We start from the raw sequence: 27,046 nt of genomic DNA, 5'->3' as shown, positions 1-27,046 counted from the left end.
GAACTGAAGCACGGCAAAGACGTTACAGCTCTGGTTCAGCAAATCCTTGAGACACAGGTTGTCGGAGGCTGGTGGAGCATTTTGAAGTATTACTTCACGCTTGTCCTGTTCTTATGCTCTTCCTCAGGCATCTGCTGTTGGTCACTGTCCCTCAGCTGGATGGTCTGGTCCAGTGTGCCCGTTCTTATATATCGAAAGCATTTCTTATAAAAAATACTAAAAATACTGTGACCAACATCATGAATGGCTTGGGAGTTAGAAATAAGAAGTCCCTTTCAGAATTACAACCTGAAGAAAGCTGGTTCAACTTGGCCCTCAGCAATTTTCTGTTTTAATAAACACCTGAGCTCTGGAAGCTGCAGTTATGCGTCTGAGGTGTCAGCTTCACATGGCTGAGGAGTGAAAGCCCATAAGCCATCTGCCTGTCAGCAGTGCTTCACTCATCCAGGGCCAGAACCTTACCGAACTGTGTGAAAGCCAGAAACCTGAAATGGAGGATGGAGGCTGTACAGAGCCCCTAACAGCTGCTTACCCCAGCAAGCACCTCTGCGAATGTCTCTAATGCCAAGAAACAATTGAAGGTGTGATGCTGAAGACCACCAATGATTCCCTGGGCCTGCTGTTACCTAGCAGGTCAGATCCATCCCAAGCACCCTAACTAAGTTAGCAGCTTTCCCCTCCAGCCCAACAAAGAGAAAGAAAAAAAGAAAGAGGATGGTGAAGGATCAGAAGAAAGGATGCACAGACAGCCCTTGGCATGGGCAGGAAGAGAGGTATGATTTGGGATGGAGCATGGGGGATACAGAGCTCACTGAGTTTTTGACAGGGTGCAAGACGGTATCTTGCATGAAGGAGTGTGTATGGGTGGGAAGGGGATAGAAGGGTCATGGGAAAACCCTGACATATGTAGGGATGGGAAAGCATCACACAGACAGCTGATGAAAAAAAATGGATGGACATGAAGATCCACCACTATGTGCTGTGGGTGACCTGCATATTGGTAGATAGGAAATCCCAGCCATTTCTCAAAAAAAAATGTACGATTTAACTATGCTACATCCTGTATGAAAAAAACCCAACAAAACCCAAAAGGACTCCCCTGCCTTAAAATTGGTTACACTCTTATCTGTAAGACCAGAGGCAACTGGTGCATAAAGAGAAAGCAAGCTGGGGAAACAATCATGACAAAGGGATATTTCTGTGCTCCAAGGGACAACATGGAAAATCTTTTGAGATTTTTTTAGTTTTGTGATACGGAAGAGGTTTGGCAAAGGCTCTAAGATGAAGACAGCTTTCAGGTGTGAGTCAAATGCTGCATTTGCAAGAGGTGCAGATAACAGGTTTCAAAATAAGTAATTTGGGATTCCCAGGGTGCTTTCAAGTCCCCTCCCCAGCAGAAGGCAGCAAACAGATGGCTACCAGAATCAGCAGTAGAAATACCAGCAAGCTGCTGCCCCAAATATCCTAAATACTGCGCAGTCTGTAGGTCACCAAGGTTACAGCCAGCTCTGTGGGTAACCCTAGCTTTTTTCAGTTGTGAGGTATTTGCTCCCAAAACGAACTCTTTTTTTCTTAGATACCTTTGAATTTTCTCCTTGCACAGTTCTTTACAGGCTATTACAGGGAAACTGAGGCAGAATTATAGGAGAGGTAGAGCAGAGGCAGTTTCTGGCTTGGTTTGCACCACTATCCACCAGGAACCGCAGGCCCTTTCAGCAGAGCTGCTGCCCAGCCCTCCACACCCAGCCTGTGCCTCTGCTGAGGCTGCTCCATCCCAGACCCTGCAGGTTCCCTGCAGCTGGTGCAGTTTCTGCACACAGGGGCCGCACAACTATACAATGAAACATCCTTCAGACTGACTCGTCCAGGAGTAACAGCTAGTCTCTCAGCCCTCTCCCCGACATAAACTCACACAGCCCACCTCTATTTTTACCATAATTCTTAGGTTACAGTGATAATTCAGTCATGCTACAGTGTGTCTCCTGCAGGCAAACGGAGGAAGGCCATCCAGTCTTATAGAGCTACATATATGCAGACACACACAGCAGAAGCCCTCACCATTCCTATGCCAGAGAGGGCTTCTTTGAGCAGGCCATCCAAAAATATTTTATGGAAATACAGTATATAAAACAATGGAGGAAACAGGTCAAATTACAGTTAGGCTAGCAAGCTGAAATAAAGTATCTCTGAGTTTCTTTTGATCCCGACTGCATGATAAAGGGTTGAATACTGCTGATACTGCAGTCTTCTTTGATAAAGAGTTTATTAGAAGTTACACAGAAGTGATCCCAGGGTTCCTCAGGTATGATAAGGGCAAATGGATGTTGGGAGGGTACTAGTCTCCATGGGAAAGTGACTCTGAACACTTTCTGGTTTTAAGGAATTTAAATGGGCCTCACTGGCAGAAAGGGCCAATTAGTGGCCCTCTGCAACATGGGGGGAACTTTATCTTTTCTCAAGGCAGACATTCACACCGGTTTAGGGCACACATGCTACCACATAGCTTAGCCACTGCTTTACCATCCTCATACCCTATTCTGCACCTGATAACAACTGCTAAAAGCAGGTGGCTGTTGCATCCTATTGTTCGCCCATTTGACAGGAACAGTTTGTGAATATTTAGCACCTTGCTGCAGGTTTGTTTCTCAGAGACATAGGAATTGCTACCACATGTGATGAAGGACAAGGGAGAACTCAATTTTAAAGAGCATTACAGGGTCTTGCATTTCTTGTGCAAGTAGTCTTCTTTCAGTAAATGATGCTGTAGGATTAAGTCAAATTTGGTGGGTTTTTTGATACACATTTGCAGGTACCCAATTCAAGAACTCAGAGGTACAAGCATACTGCTCTACAGGACAGAGTCCCAGAGAAGCACTCCAGCTACTGTACCACAGGCTGCTGCAAAGATCTAACTGCATGGGCTAGTTTCTCCGAATATTGCCTTCCTCTCTCAGAGAATCCATCCATGAGTAAGGCTACTACTTTTCTACACTAATCACCACTCTTGAAGATGACTCTCCAGAGGCTATCAAGAGCAGCGAGTCTCACTAGGGAAATAAGCACAGCTAGGAAACACACCTAGGAATCCACCTGAAATGTTATGTACACTGCACGTAGCACATTGCTTTATAGGATGTGCAGGTACTGGGCTCCTCCTATGAAGGTATACCACAGGAAAGGTTAAATGAAAGCTACGGCTCACACTGAGTTGCAGTGATGGCCAGGCATGTAGTTTAGTTATAAGGAGTGCACAAAAGGTGTCCCTAATTACAGTACCAACAAACAACAGCAGAGTATCACTTCATTGAGCAGTGTCACCCAGGCATCTCTGCTTCCCTGCACCCTCTCAAGAGCCTCCTCACAACTATTTCTCTCCCAGATCTTGTACCCATAGGTTGTAAGTCAATTCCCACCCCTGCCTTTGCTGCAAGTGAAAAGTCACCCCTACATAGGGTAGGCCCCCTCTGGCTCCCTTGTAAATGTATGGAGGCCCTCCCAGACTCTTTTATTGACTCTGAAAGAAAATCTAGCACACACACTAACTTTAATTAGGGTTGAGATTGCCTTAAAGGTAAAAAACTCACTTGGGGATGGTCACCAACACAGTATCTTTCTAGCCATCTCTAGCTCATCTCAGATGGGCAAAGAACGTCAGAGAAAATCGTCACTAGAATATTTTTGCCCCAGAAAAACTAGAAGAAATTGGAAAATCCAGTATTGTCACAAAATATGCATGAGTGATTAAAAAAAGGTAAGTGGTAAATACAGATTAAGTTTTAATTCTGCAAATAATTTCTGAAAAATCAATTTGATTCTGAACATTTCAGACAAATGGTCACATGTAAGTGAATTTGAACTGGATCTTGAGAGCACAGCTTGTTCATACTATCATATCTGCAGTAGTAACACTCAAGAATCAAAACAAAGGAGTAACTTCAAATCACATTGCTTTGGTCAACAACAACTACGAAAGCTGTGAGGCAGTGGCGCAGGCTTCAGCACTGATAAATAAAGCAAACTGCTGCTTTCACATTTCATTTGAAAGATAAGACGACTGCGTTCCCCGAAGATGTGACACCATCTAGTATAGTAAGTGACATTTTCTGGGCTTCACATAAATAGGTAAAACCGTGTTTTTTTTTTTAAAAAAGAAGTTTTAACATTTAGAAATATTCAAACTTGAAAGATTTTGTTAGTATCATACATATCCTCCATCCTGATATGCAAAATTTAAGAGAAAGGGTGGGCTTTTATTCAGACTGTTGAAGAAACTGATTTTGCATTCTAGCTTTGTTATTAAATCTTTTCTGATACCTTGTTATTGCGGTAGCTCTTTGGTTCACACTTGCTAGTTTTTGAAAAAGGTCTACAGACAAATTTTTTTGATATCTGGAACTCAAGAGGGTGTATGTTAATTATCCCCTTTCCATTTATGCTCTAGAATCTGTTTTTCCAACTGGTAGTTCTTGAAAACCTCTCACCTCTTCCAACAAGTACATATATGAGATAATTTCACCTTTTCTGATTACAATCTCAAAACCCTTTTGTAATTAAATTGGTTGATTTCTAAGCAAGGCACATCACATGATGATGAGCATTATTTACCTCCTTCTCTTTACAGCCTGTATTTATTGTCATGGCAAATTATGCTGTATATTAGTATATGCTAAAATTACTTTTTATTTAGATTTATTTTAAAAAAGAGTGATCTGTATTGGATTTTCTGTTTGGAACCCTGAGCTGACAGAAATAAACAACTGGCAAGATCATTATTACTGCTTTTTACACCCTGCTTTTCAGATGCAGCTACTAAAGCAGGATAGCTAATCAGCACAACAGAAATTAGACCTTGGAGACCAAATGGGGGAAAACCCCTGTAATACTGAGACTACCAGCTCCTGTGATGCTCAGTTCCCAGAGTGGTGGAAATGATAAGCAGCCTTCTTCTGCTGACAGGAGGAGAACTATCTACGCTGGGACAAACCAGAATAGCTCATTCTGACTCTCAATTAATTGCTTGCATTTCCATTTCATTAATTCAAGAGTTAATTTTAACAAAACCAGACCTTAAAGCAAATCCTGTATTAACACCGTGCACACTGCATGGCTCTCTCTAGCTCACTTTTCTACCCCTGCTGTTGTTCCTATCCAATTTAAGCTTCTATTAAACTTCTAAATCTTTTTAGAACCTAGACTCAGTCCATACAGACTGTAACATTTCCCTGCAAATAAACTCATCCTGCTTGCTATTCTCCTGACCAGGGAATTTTCTTCCTCCTCCCTCCCTACGTACCTAACACAATGCTTTCTCACTATCTCACTTCAGGTAGAAAGATTGCTACTGTTCTTTCCTTTGAGGAAAGCTGGAATAACTCCATGAACAACTAGTCTGATAAGGCATAACAACTCTGAAGTTTGAGACAGCATACAATGTGGATTCTAATTTAGGTATGTGAGTAGGATACTTTAAGAGCTTCTGGCTAGAAAAATATCAGGTCACATAGTAACAATGCATCACAAATAAATGAAAACCTTTTTAAAGGAAATTGCTGGACTTTCTTCCCCTTAAAAATTACCATCCACTGGGGGGAAGCGGGGGAGAAGAAAGCTTATTGGTCTGTGCTTTAGTGGAGTGGAAAGGCTGGTCTGCAGAAGGTAAGGATCTCCCCTATGTTTTTAAGTTCCATACCACTTTATACACATTTGCAGCACATTTTGAGTAGCAAAGATTGAAAACATTTGGCAGAGGTGGTCAGCTGATCCAAAAACTCTTCAGCCTCATAATCCAAGATCAGCCTTTAAGAGAGCCTTCTTGAACAACTCTGAGCTGTAACTTCAGCTTGTCTGGAACACAACAGTTGAGATAAAAAAGTTTTCAGCTTCAGCAGCTCTTTCTCAGCTCCTTATTGCTCTCTAGCATTAAAAAAAAAAAAAGAAAAAAAAAAAAGAAAAAAAAGATTTGGGCTAGAAATTTCCACACCTGACTTTGCCTCGAAAATCAGCGTACAGTTCTGCAAGGTTAACCTATGCATGCAGGACTTTTTGGGTTGGGTTTTTTTTTTGCAGAGGGGTTGGTAATCAGTCAGGCATTTGAGACTCTTCTCCTGCTGTCAAACCAAGAAGGAACTTAAATGGCTATATTCAGACAGGAGAAAGAAGGAAAAGAAAGAAAACTTAAGACGTTTAAGATTACAAGAACATAACATCAAAATATATTTCTAGAGCATCAGTTGAAAGGTCACATTCGAGGACTCCCATTAATCCTTTGCTATCTATTTAGTGGTGTCAGTCACCTCACCTCTTTCCTAAAACATGATCCATAAATTCTGAGTTTAGGAGCCCAGCTAACTGAGAAATGTAAAGCACGTGACACATTAAAAAACATTTTTAACTTAGAAAGATCTCTTCTGCAGATCTGCTCATGTCAGCAAGTGGGGGAGACAATATCAGAAGCCAGTGCCTGGTATTTGCATATAAGAAAATTCTTCACAGCTGGAGTTCAAAAATTATCCCAGCCTGGCTCCCATATGAAATCCATACTAAACCTTCCATCTGCTTTCACCAAAAACAAATTAGGATATTACTGCCTGAATTTGAAAACTCCTGTGAAGAACATTAATGAAATAGGAAAAAAGTTAGTTAAAATTTTAAATATTTTGGTCTGTCCAGAAAGCAAATGATATATCCTACTATGTAAAAAAAAAAGTTGGATTAAAAGCAGGTATTAAAAATTCTTCTTTTGAAAGAGTCAATAAGACTCTCCTAAATGCTAATTTCCAGTAAGCCTGGGCACCAGAAAGATCTGTACCAGTTTACTAAGGCTACTAATGGAATTTTATGTTGTCAAACTACAAAACTGAGTGCCTGGTTATTCTTTGTTTCAGCTTAGAGGCAAAAACCTTTCCTTTACAATAAAGAGGCAAGAAACACCAGCTGACTGCTGTTGCAAAGAGTAAGTAAAATTAAACATGGTGCTTCCATTTGTTTAAAAGTATACACTGCCTTGATGTTGTTGAGCCTAACTTACTTTTGCAGGATATCTTCATCCCATGCTTGGCCTCCATCTGAACTGAATAGTAAAGTATTTTATAAAAAGCCAGTAACTTTTCAAAGGGGCATGCAGTTTTATTGTACTTCTCTGGTGACTAACAGACTGCGCTGGCTCTGCTTCGTGGCCCCACAGAAACTACTTTTATGGGTAACGTTCAATCTGCTGCACGTTATAACTCACACAGGCGAGGCTTCTCTGCTAATCTAAATGATTCAGAGGTGAATTCTGCTAATCTTATGCTGAGTAATATCTTGTAGTGGGATTAGTGCCATAGAAACATGCTCTTTGTAGCTCAAGAGAGAGGACATTTAACCTTAGGCTAAATCTTTGAAAACCCCATTAACCTGTCTCACAAAAGACTTTATTGACAAGGTAAATCTGGTTGTTGCTGTTACTCTTATGTGCTGGCAACAACCCTGACAGAAAACAGCCCCTCGCCTTGGAGAGCTGACACTGTGATACTGCATCAGCTCTGGAGAGGGGATGTGATGGAGGGGGCTTGACAGAGAAGCAGTCACTCCTCTGACAGTAATACAAACATTTGAAACAGATCAACTAAAATGAAGTGGGGAAGAGATATTAATGAAAATCCTCCACGTTTCCAGTAAGTCACTTGAGAAGGGGAAAGGAAGTGCCACCATCTGATGACGTGAATAACATCTAAACAACAAGCTAAGGCTGAACCACAAGCTCTAAAGCGCTCGCTTGGAGACTCAAACCCTACTTTTCGAGACAGGTCCAACCCAAGCCCAATGACTCTGATGCTCAGAGCCTTCAACCTGAGCCTAAAGGCTGAATTTGGCAAAAGGAATTCTGTTTCTCTCATGGGTTCCTCCAGAATCCCTTGATCCAAACACTAAACCACTGATGTACTGGAAAGCTTAATCTTTATTCTGTTTTTGGAAGCCTCTGTAATTGTCTTGTTTATCTTTTGAGTCACTGTCAGTATAAATCTGTTAACAGATGTTGTGTTTAAGTCCACCAGCTGTTGTGTTTGCATCTTTACTGTCAAGACAACCCTCTTCAGTAAATATATATATTCGCTTTTATCTGTCATGGATGTTTTACTACAGCTTTTATCTGTTAGCACTTAGGATTTTGTCTGTCTCCTGGATGCATTAGGATTTAATTATTTGCTGAGTAAAAAAAATCTCAATATGTCTCCTTACAGGCTGCCTTTAAAAAGAAGGCAACATGGCAACTACAGATACTGTTAACTTTTATTATAACTTTTCCATCATCGATCCCAATGAAAATGGAAGTGAGAATTTTCACATCTTTACAAGAGTCTTCCTGCCCTGTATGTACTCAGTTGTTTTCATCTTCGGGCTAGCAGGAAACATGCTAGTCTTTGTCATACTAGTTTTCTACGAGAAACTGAAGATGCTGACAGATGTATTTTTGCTGAATTTGGCTATAGCTGACTGGGTCTTCCTATGGACGCTGCCATTCTGGGCATATTCTGCTGCTCAGGAGTGGACTTTTGGCACCGTGGCTTGTCGTATTATACGGGGCTTGTATACTCTGAACTTGTACACTTCAATGCTAACTCTAACGTCTATCACCTTTGACCGGCTTATTGCTATTACTTTTGCCACCAAAGCACATATGCGTCAAACCAAACGAATGACATGGGGCAAATTAATCTGTGTCTTGATCTGGGTGATCTCACTAGCATTTGCCACACCACAGTTTATTTTTAGTGAGGTGTTTCATATGGATAAGGTAATATGTCAGGAAGAATACTCAAACCAACGCACAGAACTGGTTCTTGAAGTGATCCAAGTGACCCTTGGCTATTTTACTCCCATGCTAGCCATGATCATCTGCTACTCCCTAATTATTAGAACCTTACTGCACGCCAAGAGTTTTCAAAAGAACAAATCTCTAAAAAGAATATTTTCTGTAGTTGCCATATTTATTCTTACTCAGTCACCCTATACTTTCTTGCGACTGATAAAGATCATAGACTGGAGCTTTAACTTGAATAGCAGCTTTGAATACGCAATCATCATAACAGAAGCTCTTGCTTATTTCCATAGCTGTCTTAACCCTGTTCTGTATTTCTTCATGGGGGTGAAATTCAGGAGGAACTTACAGAAAATTATTAAAAACTCAAGATGCGCCAAATGGCAAGTTACGGCTAAACAGTGGCAAACCACTGAAGAGGAAGGCTCTAAAACTTTTATTGCCTCAAATAACGCAGATGCAACAAGCATGTATGTGCTCTAAAACTGCCTAGAAAATCTGGCAACTATTTACAGCTGCTTTTTTTGTTGTTGTAAATACTGAGATAGGTGGCCTGCATGAAAGAGGAAATACAAACCCATTGTGATGGGCTTTACATTGTGTGTACATTCCATACAAGACATTGTGATGGGCTTTAGGCCAACCTGTCTTAATCACGATACTTTGGCGTTTCCTGCTTCTCCTGGTCAGAGCTGGTCCCAAGACAAAGCTGGTAACTGAGTTCACTGTGCAGAAGATCTTCAGAAGGTATAATAAACAATGAGATAAAACTCCATTCTTCATGACATAAAGCTAACTTGAACTTCATGACTCCAGAGGGACTGCAGACATTCACCAAACCTCTGGCCTGCTGTTTTTTCATGAAAGGTGTTTGTTAACAAAAGCATTTATGAGATTTGTTTCAAAGATATTACAGATTTTAGTTCATTAGATTCATTTAGTTAATTAGATTAATTTAATGACAATTCCTGGATTAAAAACATACATATTTCAATCTTCATGCTGGGTTTCATGTGTGGTTGGTTTTCTTTGTGGGTTTTTTTGTATTTTTCCATTTGGGAGAAGGTCTCCACACATACTCCTTTAGCATTCATCTAAAATTTCTGGAATAAAGCAGCATTTTCATCTGCCTTCCATCTAATACCAGGTTCATGGTCTGAATCTCCCATAGACATCTTTGTATCTTACTTCTGATAACAGCTCATGTGGCCAGATGACTAGACACCCTGTCAACACAAGGGATATCATACCACATATGAGCTCTAACACTGAGCAGTGTTTCCTTAGATGCAAACTCTCACACCCTCATTTCCACACATTCTTTGCACCATGGCACAATGACATCTTCCAGTCTGTTTTTGCTGGCATCCCCTTGGCACCCTGGTTCCCTTGCCATGAAACTGTGGGTTCTTTAGTTGTTCTCCTTCCTTGTTCCTGCAGTCCCTCCTTTCCACCTCTGGCCTTTTCATCCCCCAGTGGGAGGCAAAAAGGTGCACAGGGGACAGTCCAGACTGGGGCAGAAAGTATGCAAAAGCTCTTGCAGAGAGTAGCAGAACAGGGGTGGAGACTGGAATAGGGAAAAGAAAGAAGGCATGTTGGAAAGGAGCAGAGGGAGGGCTTTATGCGGCTGTGGGCTGCCTGTGATGAAGGCAGGGTTGGGTCCAGCACAAAGGCTAAAAGTCTTTTGCATTACAGCTTTGAAATATCAATTTTAACCTGTTTCAAACCATTCTTGCAATAACCATGCTCACTCTGGATGTTCCTTTTCTCCCCATTAACACTCAGTCCCTCCTACCAGATCACTGCAGCTCAGTGGTACCTGACCCTTATCAGCACCATTGTGTCCATGCCACCTTTTTTCCCTTAGAATACATCTGCTTAGGCAATCCTTTCCTTACTACACAATCTCTTGGTTCTCCCATAGTGAAATGGTGCACTATTCTTAAAAACAAAACTAGGAAGGAACGTGCTCTGCTTTCACATCTGTGTGGCAAGTAAAGCTGCTACCCCAACACACAGCTGCAAGGCAGGCTTGGCCAGCAGAGGGTGGCGAGAGGTGCTCCTGCCCCCACTCCTCTCCCTGGCTGTTTCTGTGCAGGGCAGCGAATACTTCAGACCACATGCAGTTCCCCCTTTTGGCTAAGCTGGCACCCTGCCTGGCCATGTGAGTTGTAATTAGGTCAGGAAAGAGTGTTATGAGTCATTAAGAAAAAAAGAATCCAAACCAAAGCAACCACAGTGCAGACAGGCTGAGATGTCCTTTCTACCAAAAGCAGTACAAAGGTGTGAATAAACTTTGTTTCTGTATCAGGGCAGTGGTTTTTGGGTTTTTGTTTTTGGGTGGTTTTTTTTTTTTTTTACACTTCTGCCATCTATGATCTTGGTTCTGCTGCTGCAACATTTATTGCAGGCATGTAATTTCTACAATATGTTAAAATAGAAACACAGTGCACTGGTTTACCCTGGGGACTTTGACCCAGTGCTATACAATATCCTGAGATTTGTTTTAGAACACAATCTGCAAATGTGAATGCTTTAGAAATAAAAGAGTTTAAAAATACAACACTTCAAAAGAGAACCCATGAGCCTTGAAGTAGCAGGATGTACTGCAATTGCACAACTTATCGCAGCTTCTCACATTAAGATTTCAATCGGGTTGCTCCAAACTCAGGTAATAGACCTGAAAGCATGAAGCAACTCCTGCTTAATCCTAACCTTTAGGAAAGAGCTGCTTCAAGGTCAGCTAGCGTTATGCTGGTACAGCATCTACCTTACCTTGCCACACAGCTGTGCAGCTCATGACTGTCCTGGTTTTGGCTGGAATAGAGTTAATTTTCTTCCTAGTAGCAGGCATAGTGCTGCGTTTTGGATTTAGTAGGAGAAGAATGTTGATAATACACTGGTGTTTTAGTTGTTGCTGAGTACTGCTTATGCTAGTCAAGGACTTTTCAGCTTCCCATGCTCTGCCAGGTACACAAGAAACTGGGAGGGGGCACAGCCAGAATAGTTGATCCAAACTGACCAAAGGGCTATTCCATACCATATGATGTCATGCTCAGTATATAAACTGGGGGGGGTTGGCCGGGAAGCAGTGATCGCTGCTCGGGAACTGTCTGGATATCAGACGGCGGGTGGTAAGCAGTTGCATTGTGCATCACTTGCTCTGTATATTGTTATTATTATTATCATTATTAGATTGTTATTATTATTATTACTACTATTTTACTTTATTTCAATTATTAAGCTGTTCTTATCTCAACCCAGGAGTGTTTCTCACTCTTACTCCTCCGATTCTCTCCCCCATCCCAGCGGGGTAGGGGGAGTGAGCGAGTGGCTGCGTGGTGCTTAGTTGCTGGCTGGGGCTAAACCATGACAATGACCAAGATGAGCTTTATTTTTTTCTCAACTGACCTGTACCAATAAAGGCAATCTCTCAAAATTTGCTGTTATGAAGTAGTGCTTTTGTAATCATTTCATGTCACTGCAAGACAAGAACTACGGGGGCAGGGTTAAGTGAAGAGAACAATTGAAAAATAAGAGTAACAGTACAGTAGACACCAAAAGGGGGACAAACAGAAAAGAAAATGTCCTTAAGATAATTCACTGCTTTGAGCACCAACTCACATTTCCAGTCCAGCAAGGACTCACACCCAGAATATGGTAAGGTTGGTGTGAAAATTTCAGCCAGACACTCAGCCAGAGTAAAGCTGTAAGAAATTATGTCAACACAGTATGTCTATCACAGATCTTCTCTCTATTTGGACCACCCAGCTTCCCTTCGATTCCCTCTCTCGGCTGCTCATCTCCCTCCCTTTTAGAGCTGCAACAATTAGTTCAAATCTCTGGCAAAAAACAAATAGCTCGGACTATTTTCAGCAGAATCCCAATAAAGAAGTCTGGCCTGAAAACTTACTTATTTGTATGCATTCCTCAGACATGCATCTAACAAGCACAGTCTTGGATCCTTTATGTCTTTCCCAGGCACAATATCAAAGCAAATTCTATTCCATATATTCAATTTCATGCAAAGAGAATATTATGGGGATGCCAATAGATTATTATTTATACTTCAAGACTATCTGAAGTCTCCACATAGAAATGAGGCCACATTTAGCTGGACACTTACAAAAAAAAAGATCAAAGGTCTATATGAAGTCAAGGTGGTCCGCCAGTCCAGTATGGCCAAGAAATCTGCAGCAGCAAAACCAGTAGCTCAGAAAGTCCCTGAACTGCAGATCCTTCGAAAGTGGGAGAAAACACACTGCGAAATTATCAGTACATCTGCTATGGACTGCTGTCAAAGACAGGACAGAGGGTTAGCAGAACCTTTGCTCATGTTAATATAGTGGTTCTAGCATGCTTACCCGCAAACACCCATGGTATCAAGTGCTGCATCATCTGCTTGTGTGCTAAACTACACTCAGGCTTTACGTACACATATAGTCCTCACCACAAGAACAAGTGAGAAAACTTCTGTGCTGTCATAATCAACACTGTGCTCTGCTTTTTTTTCTTCAACACATATCACAGGTGCCACACCATCATCTGTCTCATGTATCAGTTTCTGCACCTCTCCCATAACACAAGCCCACACTATCAACACGAGATGCTCAAGGCATCCACAGATTAAGAAGGCCATTCTCCTGCGCGCTCCTCGGGTGTTCAGGCTAGTGAGACTTTTCAAACGTTGTAAGTGTCATGGGGAAGGGCAAGTGTGGTCTGTATTATCCGCAAAGTATGTCTCAAGCTCCAAGTATGACCACAGTAGGACTCTGCCCCCAGGTCCTAACACTAATGAGCCAAGAGCAACAGAGGATAAAACACTATTCCCTGGCTTTCCTGCCTATAATCTGTGAACAAGGGAAGATGGACAGCCTTTAAAAGTTTACATGGTGCAAGCAGGATGTTGCATGGGCACCCTTCAAGAATAGTATTCCGGTGTTAGTGACAATCCTTCCTTCCAGCCTGAACACTTTGTGGGACAAGAGGAATCTAGCCCAAACCCAAATTGAAAAAAAAATGGAGACACACACTTATTTCTTTTCTCCTGATTGTATTCTCCAGAGCTAACTCCCCTTAGATATCCCCTCTGCAGACTGCATGAATTCAAAGTAGTAGTACATTACACTTCTTCTTAAAACAAACAAACAAAAAATGCCCCACTGCAAATTGTCCCTTTGCAAAACAAAGGCAATACTAACTTCACAAGAGCCTTCTGAAGCTCAGTTCATTTATGTCTGTCCAATGCATGATAAACATGAATAAACTGTTAGGGTCAACAGTATACAAAATAGGCAGAATACATAGAACTTATTTACCAAGAAACAAAAATGTAGAATTTTGAAAAGTTTTTTTTCCAAATAAACAAGTCTGTACAGTCTGCCTTCTACCCAGATTGCAAGACACTGTGGTTTATGCCGGAAACAGGTCTGCTGAGGGCAATAGAGTCAAGGTCTGCTTTCTCAGCAGCAGGCTAGTTACTCTGTCGCTATATCCAGTTTAGCATTTATATTTATCATGCTTATTTTTCTTCTCAGAAGCAAAACAAGTAAGGAATTTAGGTGAAATTGCTCTTTTTTTTTTCTCTTCTCAAATATATAAAACCTTTTGAAAGTTAATATATTTTACAGAACAGAATTTTTGGAAAACATGTGAAAATATTTGAATGATAGTAAACCAGTATTTTCCATAAACATGGATATACATTAAACTATAATACTACCACATAGTTTGCAAACCAACTATTCAGATATTCAGATGGCCTTAGATACTCTTCATTGCTAATTTATGTAGAAATAGATGTAAAAAAATGACCAAAACCTGCATTCACTCTCATTTTCTTAAGAAAAAAAGAACAAACTTGTGCCAGATTTAGCTACGCAATTCCTGTTCTTTTTTTTTTTTTCTGTAAGCTGTTATCTTTAAAGTAGTAAGGAATCCTACAGACACAGACCAGTTATTTCTCATTGTTCAATGAAGCCTGTCATAAAAAGAACAAATCTTTCCTTATGTTTTCCCCACCCCCTTGTTCTCTTGATATTAAGTAATGGTTAGTCTGACAAAGAGAATCGCTTAGCTTCTATTATAAGTTAAGTACGAATGACCAGTGATCCAGTATGGCCTGCAAGCTGATTTTAATGGTGACAGCTGGCCTGGTGACAACACAGAACTGGGACTACTCCTTTGTGCTGTGGTGCAGCAGGTGGAGGGAGAGGATGGAGCTGTTTGGATTTACTAGGTTTGATGCTGACTGTGCAAACAGGCCAAAATTATTTTGTGCTGGTCTACTGAACATGTGGCTGGGAACAGAAGTGTCTCCTCCTTATGCAGAGGTTGGCTATCCCCTGTGAATGGAAAAAAACCCCAACTCTCCAAATAAAACCCAAAAGAGTCCCCTCTCTGTGAAGCAGTGTTTACTCACAGATCTGTCACACTTTGATCCAGGGACTCTCCCTCCATCTGACCTTCATTGTGGAGAGAGTCTGATTCCTGGACTTGGCACAGCTCCTCATCAGTGATTATATCAAATGTTGCATCATCTGGTGGCTGAGAGGCCTCACTTGCAACTGCACCATATGAAAAGAAACATAAACAGTATTAGCTGGTTGTCTGGAAAACAAACAAGCAAAACCCTTAAAGGGGGAAGACTGGGCCATTCCTCTACCTTTATAGAAGCATTAGGTAACTACTAGAACCAACTGAAAATCTCAGGCTGAGTGACACTCCTTTAATATACGTGCAAATTTCTGTCAATACCAATCAAATTCAAAGATGGGACCAGTCCCACCCTGAAAATACTCCATGAACATGCAGGTCCTTGGAGCAGGAGGTGATGTCCTGGTTTTGGCTGGGATAAAGTTAACTTTCGTCATAGTAGCTGGCATAGTGCTGTGTTTTGGATTTAGCATGAGACTAATGCTGATAACACACTGAAGTTTTAGTTGTTGCTAAGTACTGCTTACTCTAGTCAAGGACTTTTCAGCTTCCCATACTCTGCCAGGTGCACAAGAAACTGGGAAAGGGCACAGCCAGGATGGCTGACCCAAACTGACCAAAGCGGTATTCCATACCATATGACATCATGCCCAGTATATAAACTGGGGCGAGTGGGCTGGGGGGCAGTGATCACTGCTCGGGGACTGGCTGGGCATCAGTCAGCCAGTGGTGAGCAATTGCACTGTGCAGCACTTGTTTTGTATATTCTTTTAGCATTATTATTATTTTCTCTTCCTCTGCTGTCCTATTGAACTGCCTTTATCTCAACCCACGGGTTTTGGGGTTTTTTTTTCCGATTCTCTCCCCCATCCCACCACGGGGGGGGAGGCTGAGCAAGCGCCTGTGTGGTGCTTAGTTGCCGACTGGGCTTAAAGCATGACTGGTGACCATGTGGTTTCTTGGAGAATGTCTAAGAACACTTCTTATTTCTGCACGGCATGCAAACAATACACTAACCAAAAGCCCTCTCGGATGGTGACACAGGTGATTCCAATGAAGCTGGTGATCCTTCCTGGTTGGCACTGGATCCAGAGTCATCTGTACTGTCCACAATGACTCTAGGCTTATTAAAGCAAGCTCTGCAGCAACGCTCCTTTTTTCCACCAGGCTTCGTCACCATGTAGTTGTTGCAGCAGTAGTAGCAGAAAATGCGACCGCACATTCTAGAAATGATTCAAAACCAAAGGTCTTAGAATAGTACCACATACAGATGGAACATATCTATGTGACAGTCTGGGGCTTTGTCATAATGGTCTTGTTCTCTGCAAGAGCCTGAATACTACATCCGTGGCAGAACTCATAATACAGACTGTGCTGCTTTCTGAGGTGAAGCAAGTTTTCTTGACAGCCACAGGACAGAAACTCACATTCATACTTTACTGTGTTAATATATAGGGAAAACAGAAAAAAACATAAAAGTATTTTAAAAAATTAAATATATGTTTAAATATAAAGACATAAACCAACAAAATACCCACAAATATGCAATACAAATAAATAATATATATATTAAGTACATACAAAGGAAGTGCACTTAATAATATTACACAGGCCAAATCCATACTCAGTTAGAGCAAAACTCTATTTGATTATAAGGACTGTAAGAACATGTCTATATGTCTCTACTTAGTAATCACCCCTCTCCCCTTCAGACAGGGAAGAAGAAACAATATTGGACACATACATGTATATTCATCTCTCCTGCCCTCTCCGCTCTGCAGTCTCTCAGTATTAAACCTGTCAACTGCTTTTTAATGAACATGTTAAGATTTTCATGAAGAAAAGCACCCAACAGGGATGACTGTTATTCGTGAAGTCTTAGTGGTTTTGTTTGTCATAATCATTTAAATCATTAGTAGGTAAAAACATGAGCAGGTTTCACAAATTTTAGTAGAAATGAGTAATTTGGAAGTTGTTACCGGAAATGACTTCACTATTCACTAATCCCCATCGAATGTTCCCTACATTCATGTGCAATTGAAACAGTCCCAGTACTACATACCTTACATGATGAATCAGGTCATGAGGATAAAGAACAGTAAAGAGGCAAACCAAACACAGCACTAAGACCCTGAAATGTATCCACTTAAATACATTTGAATAAATCTAGACCAAGTAACTAGTAACTCCAAGCAGGCTAACCTGTATAGGGAATAATTTAATATTAACTTTTTTTTTAAACGATCACTCTGGAATCGGTAATTATCTCCGAACATACCTAGTGTAAACAACCAAATTTATAATTGCACAGGACGTTGGATTTGTTCTGGAATACTTCTATCATGATAGCAAAACCATCTTAGTAAATATTGTTTACAGCATGCACAGAGCAGTGCATAATAAATATATTAAAACCACAATCCTTCAAAGAAACACACTATGCAGGGTGTGCTTATCTTTGTTTCCAGAAATGAGAAACAGACTCCCCAAGTCAGAGTTGCATCCAGATCTTTGCCTTAATACATGTCAAGGGACCTTTCCATTAATGTCCCTTAACCTCTTGTGAGCTCATGTATTCTTTCAGCCCCTACAATGTCCTGTATCAATGATTTTGACCAATGAACTGTGAACATTAAGAAGTATCTCATCCATGTAAACGATCATACTGAATTTTGCTTTTGAACAGTGTTAATAGGGTTCAGCAAACTGACCTGCAGTGGTGTCGGCGCACCATCCATGAGAACTCTCTCTGGCAGTCCAGACAATGATTAACCTCTGTGTCCCCCTGCCACCTTTGCTCTGCACTAAGCTTCTGCTGGAATTCCAGAGCATCTGATTTTTGCCACAAAGCATCCTTATCTCTGCAGAGGCACAGTTAAAAGAAAGAAAAACACAGAAATTACCAGTGCTGGTTTACTGTTAACCAACCCCAATTTGAATGCTGGTGAAAGCTTCACAGTAAAAATTGCTTTGCTCTAACTTCTGAGGAGCTTTCAGAATTAAAAACAGATCAAGAAACCTAATGAAGCTCTTGGGAAGGGGTAAAGAAAAATGCATGCTATGCAGAGAACTACACATTTTTGCAAAACAGACAGCAAATTAAGGAGGAGATAATATTGGGTGTTACATTTTTGACTGCACTATGGAAATGCAAAATTTCAGCTGCTGATGAACTTGGCCATTACCTGTGTCTTCAATTCAGGAATACAAGACTGAACCACCTAGGCAGTATCCCTTAACATCCTAAGCCAGGATTTTAATTTCTGCTTGCTGTTTATTTTGATGCCAACCTGATAAGTTCTATCAAACGTTCTTCAAGGAACTGTTTTGTTCTCGTGAGGTCATCCAGTTCAGCAAACAACTTCTGGTCGCTGCTGTCTTTGTCTGCTGCCACCTTGCTGAGCTTCTCAGTGTAATCCACGACCTTCTCTTTTGCTTCATCAGCTTCTTTTTGGATCCTGATCAAATACAAAGGCAATTAGGAATTGTTTTTAGCTCATGTGCATTCAAGTCTTCCCCATGGAAGAAAGGGGTCCTCCACCCTGATAAACAGGTAGTTTTAGTGACATTGTTCTCAGTGTGCATATTTTTTACAGCTAGCCAGAATCCCTCCAGTTTTCTGCATCACTGAAAGTGCACATGGATCCGTTATCTGGTGAACACAGTCAGCAATCAACAATTTCTTGGATGCCCTGCCTATAGTGAAGCTTATGATGGCTACCACACTGGGAATAAAATTAGTGTCCTTGGAAGCTAAGATCATCATCAGCTGCAAACTGAGCTAAATGGGGAAAGTCCTATAGCCTCAGGTTGCCCAGCATTTGCAGGCTGCACACAAAAGGGCCATTTAACATATACTCCTCCATAGCCTTCATGTTCACAAAAGGGAAGCAAACCAGTTTCTCACTATATTCTACTAACACAGATGCAATTCAAAAACTAAAGGTTAAGACAACTCAGTTCACTGCACAGTCAGTGGAGAGAAGTGTCCCCAGGAAGCTTCCAAGAATGTAAGTCTTGGCTTGACAATATGGTAGTTTCAGTGCTGTGAGTCCTAGCAATGGATCAAAATGCTACAGCAACACAACACAAAGGGCTGAGCTGGTCTGAACTCACTCAGCCAATTCAGCTGAACTCAAATATTTTGATGAGTTAGATTTTGTACTGACAACTTTCAGCATAGATCAAGAATCATCAGTCTTCCCACAAAGACAGATGATACCAACATAAAAATGTAAAAAACCGTAGCCTTTTGTTAACCCATTAGACTCCGTGTGAGCCCATGCCTCATGAAGATCTACTTCAGGCTGCCAGATAATCCGCACCACACAGGCCCACATTACAGGCCTTGGAAACATAGCTCGTGTTAGATACTTAAAACTGATAAGAAACCTGACAAACACATGCAGGATGCAGTCCCATTCAAATAATTCTTACTGATTCCCTAAAACTTTATGGAGAGGAGATAAAAATCAAACTGTCAAAAAGCACAAATTTTCCATTCCTTATAAAAAAAAAAAAACAGAGCCAATATTGGTGTTTTGATTTTATGACTAACCTATAAGGTAAAAGGATGTTATAAAATGTCTTGCAGTTTCATAAAGGAAGACACGCAATGAATTTATGTCATCAGCTAAATTAACAATACAATAAAACTTAAACCTTGCATTCATGTGTGCTGTGTAATTCACATATTTCTCATCTGAAGTGTTAATCTGATATTCCCCATCAGTGCCCATGCACGATTTGCCCTATATAAACCTCGTGGCATATGCTACTTCATAAACCACAGCAATTTTCAATATGCTTTGGTTATTGGCCCCTTCCTTGGCTTACAGTTAACAGCTTGTGTAAAGAACCCAAACTCCCACCTTTCCAAGAGTTTTCTCAGAGACGTCACTTCCTCTTCCTTCTGCAGCCGAGCAGATTCTGATTCAGACAGCTGCTCTCTTGCTTCATCCAGCTTTCTAGACAAACTTGTGTTTGCAGCCTAGTGAAATAAATTACTGTATTTCCTTATATATAAAAACAACACTTTGCCAAGCATTGGACAATTACCAAGACACCTAAACAACGCTTTAATCAGTTAAAGCCAAGCCACCAATTAAGATATTATTGTATGAGCAGACACTAATTAGTTGTGTACTAGTGGTTGATTACTTCTGTCACACTGAATAAGGGATAGACTCTAAAGTAAGACAGTATTAAGCCTGTAATTCTTATTAGTCCATGTCAGTTGAGCTTTTGCCTCCTTATCAAGGAAGATCTCCCGAAGAAAATGGCAAAAGAATACGCCCTAAAAGCTTTTTCACCACCTAAGTTTCAAAAGAAAAAAAAAATTAAAAATGAGGAAAATTATGTTTATTAAAGCTATACAGAATATGAAGGACAATGGAAACAAAAACTTCTTTCACAGCTAGCCTCTCCAGTCTGCCAAACTTGGAGTCCTTGGGGAACATACCTCACTGCATCTAAAGGTGTACGTATTTCTGCTAGCAGGCAGGGCCAGGTTTAATAACATTAACTTTCTTCTTTCTTGATTCCTTACACCTCAGTACGACCCTCCTAACTCATATGTTTGATAAAGGCATTGCAAAAATCCTATTTTTTTCCAGCTGGGTTATTTCTCAACCAGATTAATTCTCCGATTCAGTGCCCCTTGCAGCCTGCAAACAGTTGGATCCACACTTGTGGCTGTGTGCAGCGGGCATGCAGGGCCTTTTAAACCTGCACCCCCATTTAGGAAGTGTACACACAACCATAAAACCTGACTAGCTTTCAAAGCAGGACAAATCCTAAGTGCCGTTATGTTTTTCATAATCTCTGTTTCAGTGGCTAACTTTCGGCTGCCAAGTATTTTGTCTGCAGCACCTGTATTTATTCAAGGGCATTCTCAGACTCACAGCCAGTCATCAGAAATGCTGCCTGCCTTCTCAATTATAACGCTAATGCCTGCTGACACAAACACCTCTGCCTTTCAATAAGATCAAGCACCTACTTGTAACTCCACAATCTCTTCCTCTGCAGCATGCTGTTGTCGCTTCTGCTCCTCAAGTTGCTCTCTTACTTTCCCACACTCTTCACTGACAGCCTACCAGAGAGATTGAGCCAGGAGTTAGCATTCCTCTAGTGGCCACCCCTTCATCTACGAAATTCCCAGTTGTGACTCACAAGAGCTTTTACTGCCATGTATAGGATAAATGTAGCACCACTGTCAGGGTCATGACAGACAGCTAAAGAGACCCCCAACTCATGGATTCAAGGAAACTCCCCTCTGTGGCGGTAGCTACGCCTGCTATGGGCTATTACAGTTCTCAACAAAAAGAAGGCCCACGTTGTGAATTGCTTTGGCTCAAAAGAGTGAGATAGCCCAAATCATACTGAGGTTTAAGAAGCCTTTATGAAAACGAAACATAAATGAATGTACGCTATTTTCTCAAACTCGTGGGATTTCTGGATACCACCAGTGGCGTAAGCCTCTGATCATCTGCCAGTCCTAGACATTACCTCAAAATGGCAGAACACACACAATAAAATCTTCAGCCTTCAGGTGTGCTGTTTCACATACACAGGGCTGACTCACATTTTTCTGGAAGCAAAACTTTGATCTTCTCGGCTGCTACCTTGAGCAGTTGAAAGTAAAAATACATGAGGGAATTAACTGCAAAAGTATCTGGTCTCAGTTTAAGTTTGCTTTCATCAAAATCAGTTTTAAGGAGAAGTAGGTCTACAGGTGTGGGGAACAGGTCTTGCAATGTTCCTACCAAAAAAGAAAAAAATCACAGCTGTGACCAGAGGGAATAGTTACAGAAGATGCCACCTTCAGTGCCAACATAAGAAATCATCACCCTCTCCATTACTGGCTGGCTTTTCCATACCACGTGTCCTCTCCACTGCGCTCATATGGCCATACTACAGCATGATGTATACATCTCCAAAAAACTCTGAAGAGTTATTTTACCCCAAATAGGCCTAGGTCATGGACATTTTCAGATCCCCAGACTAAGGCTAGCTGTGTGCTAGTCTGAGCCTGACCAACACAAACCTTAGGATTTCATGCAGTAATTGCTGCAGCAGATGGTAAAGCAGGGGATATCCTGCACAGCTCCCTCAGCAATAATAATCACATTAATTTACCTTGAATTTTGTCTGGCAATTTAGAATCTCTGTGCTCATTTGAAATTTTATTGCAGACAGCTCTTCTTGGCTGGTCTCTTGGAAACTCTGTGCCTGTTTCTTTACTGTCTCCAGCTGCAATTGCAGACTTGGGACAGCTGCGGCACATATTTGAGCCTTCTCTAATTTCTCTTGCAGGCTCTTGTTCTCCTGTCTGAGATTAGAGATGTCAAGCTTCAGCTTCTCCTGTTGCTCTGCTGCCTGTTCTTCCAGTTCTTTGAGCCTTTCTGTGGCTTGGGCTAACTGCTCTTCTGCATCCACTTTTTCAGAGGTCAAGGCACAAATCTGAATACCAAGTTCAGCCATATCCATGTTGGTCCTGTGGAGGAGATCTTTGTTTTCTTCATTTTCCATTCTAGCAACTTCCAAGTACTGCTTAACCTTGGATAGCTCTTCCTTCAGGTTCAGCATATTATTTTCCAGCTCAGCTTTTTGATGGGCTGCTGTCTCCTGCTCTTTTATCAGCACTTCTTCTCTTTCTTTACATTGCACCAGTTCTTGCACATGGTTTCTGTTGAGTGACTCACTTTGCTCTTTCAGCTGCTGGACAAGTGCCTTCTGCTCACCCAAGGCAGTCTCTGTGATTGCCAGCTCACCTCTCACCTGCTCTCTCTCATCAGTGGTCTCCTGGAGCTTGACTCGCAGGTCGAGGACTTCTGTTTGCAGCCTAGACACTTCACCTCGGTTGACCTCCAACTGCTCTTCACTCATGGTCAGTCTGGAGGCCAGCTCTTTTGCCTCCTTCTCCAGAGAAGCTGCCTGCTGTAGTTGGTGTTTTTCCACTGATTCCTTTTCTGATGTGAGGGATTCAATAAGCTTTGTCTGATGAAGGCATGTCTTCTCAACACTGAGCTTCTCTACCTCAAGAGTCTCTGCTTTCTTCCTATGTCTCTCAGCTTCTGCTCTTAGCTGCTCACACTGGCTCTCCATGCCTTGCAGTTCTACTTCCTTCTCTGTGAGCTGTGACTGGAGACACTCTTTGCTTTCCTTCAAGGTGTCTAAGGTTTTTTCCATTTGTAAACTATGCTGTTTGGCACTCTTCAGCTGTCCTTCAAGTGAGGCATAAGACTCCTTGGTGGTCTCCTCTCTTTGCTTTAGTTCTTCATAGTCTGAGTGCAGAGCCTCTAATCTCTCCTCCAGAATTTGGCTGTGCCTCCTGGCATTCTGCAAGTCTTCATCCAGCTGTTTGTTCTGGCCCCAGAGCTTCTTTTCTTTTTCATCAACTGACACCAGGGCATCATCTATCTCACTCTGAAGCTGTTTCTCAGAGGCTCTCAGTCTGGCTACCTCAGATTCTAAGGAAGCTTTAGAAGCTTCCAGATTTTTCAGCTTCCCTTCCAATTTCTTCTTGAACTGCTGCAAATTCACATTCTCCATTTTCAGCTTCCTGCTCTCCTCACCCATCTCGCTCACTGCAGAGTTTTGCTGCTCCATCTGCTCCTCCAGCTCCTTGACTTTCTGGCTGAGATGCTCTTTCTCAGACAAGAGTTTCTGGTTTTGCTCCTCAAGGCTATGCACAGTCTGACTCACCTTTGTTAAGCGACCCTCCTGTAGTTCAAGTTGCTCTGCTTGCGACTGGGCTTCCTGCTTCAGTGCTCCTTCCCTCCTACCATACTCCTCCTCAAGTTTCTCTTTTTCTTTCCTTGCTTCCTCAAGATTTTTTTCCAGTGACCCCACCTGAGCCACTGACCCCATTACCTGGGTCTGGAGCTCAGCCATCTCCTGTCCTTTCAGTGTCAGGGCCTTCTGAAGTGCATCCATTTCCCTTGCCATGGTTTCCAGGCTCCCAAGCAGCTTTTCACTCTCTTCTTTGGAGTCAGCAGTGAGGCGATTGTATCTGGATTCCAGTTCCTTCTGTGCTGCTTCTTTCAGCTGCAGCTCCTCCCTTGCTGCTTTCAGCTGAGACACATGTTCATCATTGAGTCTTTGCATATCTGCCATTTCCTTTTCTGTCTCCTGAAGCTTCTCTAACAGTGCCCGTATCTGTAGAGCAGAGTCACAGTGGGCTGTGGCTTGCTGTCCCTTTTCCTCCAAGGCAGCATCAACTTTTGCAAGGAGGTTGAGATTCTTCTGTTCTGTGGAACTCAGCTTGGCTTTGAGCTCATTGATGCAAAGATCCTTCATAGCAACCAAAGCCCTAGAGGCCTCCAGCTCCTGATTCAAAACCTGCAGTTTTGAGGCACTGTCTTCCTTGCTGGTCACCAGCTGCTCCAGCTTAGTTGAATATTCCTTTTGCTGCTCCACTGCATTCAGTTCCAGTGACTGCAGGCACTTCTGCAGGTCATGAACAGTGCTCTGGGTGGAGTGCGAGACCTCACACTGATTCTGTAACTCTGTGATCATCTTTGTCAGCCGGGAGTTCTCCTCACTGTAGTTACTGCTCTTCTCCTTTTCTACCTGTACTTGTTCTTTCTGAAGGCTGACAGCTGCCTGGAGCTCCTGGTTTTCCATTTCTAGCTGGTGAATACGATCTTGAAGTTCCCTCTGCCTCAGCTCAGCCTGGTCAAGTTCTACACGCATCTCTTCAAAGCCCTCAAGGTGTTCAGCATTTAGTGAGCTATTTGCATCAGGGCTGGAGGGAAACTCTTGAGCCTAAATGAACAGAAGAGAAAAACAGAAAGTTTAAGAAGTACTAAACATACCTATTAAACATAAATGGTGTGGTCAAATGAGAGCAAGTTCAGGTTCTTAACACACAGTGACATTGTACATTGCATTCACAGCACTACAAGATATCAACTTACAAGAATCGGGGCTTGTTTTCACAAAAGATAAATTATAACATACCTATATGCAGACAGTCTTCTGAATATATTTTTTTTTTTCCTCTACAAGCTTTGCATGTTCAGTTGAATCAGCTACTGGACAACTCCCTTTACTTTTAATTAAGAACTCTTTTTGTAGTTTACCATTGTAAGAGTGATAATCACCATAAAACTACCAAGCTCTCTGGAACTACGCCATTAATCTACCATGCCACATAAACATCTATTTGTAATTTGCTTACCTGCAAATAATTGCTTACTAAACTGCTCATGCTGGAACTGCGACTTGGGGGTTTCCATAAATATGCTGAAGATCCAAGCGAGGACAGTGTCCTCCTGTTGATCACACAGAGAAACAATATATAAGAGAAGTCTAAGCACATACATACATGTCTTTCTACTCTTACACGTAAGATTTATCTAGTTGTAACTACTACATACAAAAAGATATAACTGCACCTGGTGTCTGGGCCAACAACCACTGAAGTTGATGGAAAACAAAACGGGAATATCAAAGGCACCTATAAAAGATTATGGGGTTGGTAGCTCTGACTTCCCACATTCACAAGAACCAATGCAGCTTTGCTCTAATAAATTGTATTGCTCTGTGGTAGCAGCTCAACCAGATTGTGGCAGCATGCAGCCCTAGAAAACTCCCACTGATACAAACAGATCAGGATGAGACCTAGTAGTTTTTGTTATTCCCCGCTTTGAGGTGGGATCAGGCTGTGGTGACCGGATATTGTCATCTCTACCATTACTGCAACTGAGGCACACTGCTTGGCTGTTCAGTCACTACATATCTCAGCTCTTAAAACAGAAGGAGCTAAGAACATTTCTTCTTGTGCCTGTGAAGATGAGAATAGCTTGGGATTCGGACCTAAACTGCAGTTACTGGAAGTACTCCATTAGAGATCGTCAACTCTGATCTCTGGTACACAGTTTATTGAAGGAGAAAAAGGCCAATTTGGTCATAGATTAATTACATGGAGAAAGTGTATGCCTGCTCTAACACAAGTATTCCTACTTTCAGAAGCAGAAGCTTTTACAGATTCTGTAGCAGGCAGGTATTTTGTGGCCCTGTTAATACAAAATGACAAAGTGTTTCTATCTTACCTGGCAAATGCTGGCCAAGCAGCATCTAAATCATAGCCTCTTGATGCCAAGTCAAACTGAACATCAGTGAGCTCATAGAGTTGACCCACAATGTCAGAACTCATTTTGGAATTCAGAAATGGACTCCTTGCATAGTACCAGTCACTTGGGGGGAAAAAAAAAAAAGTAATACTCATTCATAAGTAAAAAAGAAGTAGCAGTTTCACTTGCAAAAAAACCCCACAACATCATTATTCACTCCACCCCAGAAAAACTATGATATGCTATTCTAAATGCAAAATGAAAACAACCAGACCCACCAACCAACATCCTCTCCCTTTGATGTGAATGAAAATAAACAGCTTCAATGAATTCCACAGAAATATCTTTAAAGGAGCCCCTGCACAAAATATTTTTTGCTCTAGTGCTTGGGCCAAACACTGGCAAGTCAAAATATTTGCTATACACTGGATAATCACACAATAAATACCTAAAGCACACACTTAATACATCAAAAATGAGGGACAGAAAGCAGCAACCAGAGTTAAATACATTGTGCAAACAGCTGGCTTTTTCTAAAAGCCCTACCAGTGCCCCTCCAACCAACTACAAACTATCTTCGGTGTTCCTTGGCCAGGGCAAGCTGTTCCTCTGTGTGACAATCCAGAAATACACGCAAATGCTTTCTGAAGCTTTGCACAACACATCCAAATTAATCCTCCCTTATGATGTACAGCACAGAAGATCAAACCCAGGATCTTCAATGCTTATAAAA

General features: G+C 41.6%; 2 protein-coding genes across 5 annotated transcripts in view; one reads left to right on the top strand and one right to left on the bottom strand.

Moving 5' to 3' along the window:
* FYCO1 (FYVE and coiled-coil domain autophagy adaptor 1) overlaps positions 1 to 27,046 on the bottom strand; it is a 40,804-nt gene that overhangs the window by 6,781 nt on the left and 6,977 nt on the right. The window contains exons 5-13 of one of the 2 annotated variants that reach the window (XM_009487677.2): positions 26,293 to 26,436; positions 25,419 to 25,512; positions 22,373 to 25,003; positions 21,234 to 21,326; positions 20,107 to 20,225; positions 18,526 to 18,693; positions 17,947 to 18,096; positions 16,253 to 16,458; positions 15,222 to 15,366 (exon numbers count right to left, since the gene is read on the bottom strand). In XM_009487677.2, coding sequence (XP_009485952.2) covers positions 15,222 to 15,366; positions 16,253 to 16,458; positions 17,947 to 18,096; positions 18,526 to 18,693; positions 20,107 to 20,225; positions 21,234 to 21,326; positions 22,373 to 25,003; positions 25,419 to 25,512; positions 26,293 to 26,436 — 3,750 coding nt within the window. The remainder of the gene's footprint in view (positions 1 to 15,221; positions 15,367 to 16,252; positions 16,459 to 17,946; positions 18,097 to 18,525; positions 18,694 to 20,106; positions 20,226 to 21,233; positions 21,327 to 22,372; positions 25,004 to 25,418; positions 25,513 to 26,292; positions 26,437 to 27,046) is intronic. The other variant, XM_075706537.1, reaches the window with a different exon arrangement.
* Positions 3,784 to 9,765, top strand: CXCR6 (C-X-C motif chemokine receptor 6). Of its 3 annotated transcripts, XM_075706542.1 has the most exons (4): positions 3,784 to 4,089; positions 5,327 to 5,448; positions 6,885 to 6,952; positions 8,223 to 9,765. In XM_075706542.1, exon 4 carries the CDS (start codon positions 8,246 to 8,248, stop codon positions 9,281 to 9,283), a length of 1,038 nt encoding a protein of 345 aa, XP_075562657.1. In that variant the 5' UTR covers positions 3,784 to 4,089; positions 5,327 to 5,448; positions 6,885 to 6,952; positions 8,223 to 8,245; the 3' UTR covers positions 9,284 to 9,765. The 3 variants fall into 3 exon arrangements, with proteins under 3 accessions (XP_075562657.1, XP_075562658.1, XP_009485953.1); XM_075706543.1 differs by lacking the exon at positions 5,327 to 5,448; XM_009487678.2 differs by lacking the exon at positions 3,784 to 4,089 and having other exon boundaries at positions 4,983 to 5,448.

This window comes from Pelecanus crispus, chromosome 2 (genome assembly GCF_030463565.1).
Source record: "Pelecanus crispus isolate bPelCri1 chromosome 2, bPelCri1.pri, whole genome shotgun sequence".
In the NCBI taxonomy this organism is placed as follows: domain Eukaryota; kingdom Metazoa; phylum Chordata; class Aves; order Pelecaniformes; family Pelecanidae; genus Pelecanus; species Pelecanus crispus.
Note: the sequence above shows the minus strand (reverse complement) of the source record. Positions and strands in the feature narration are given on the sequence as shown.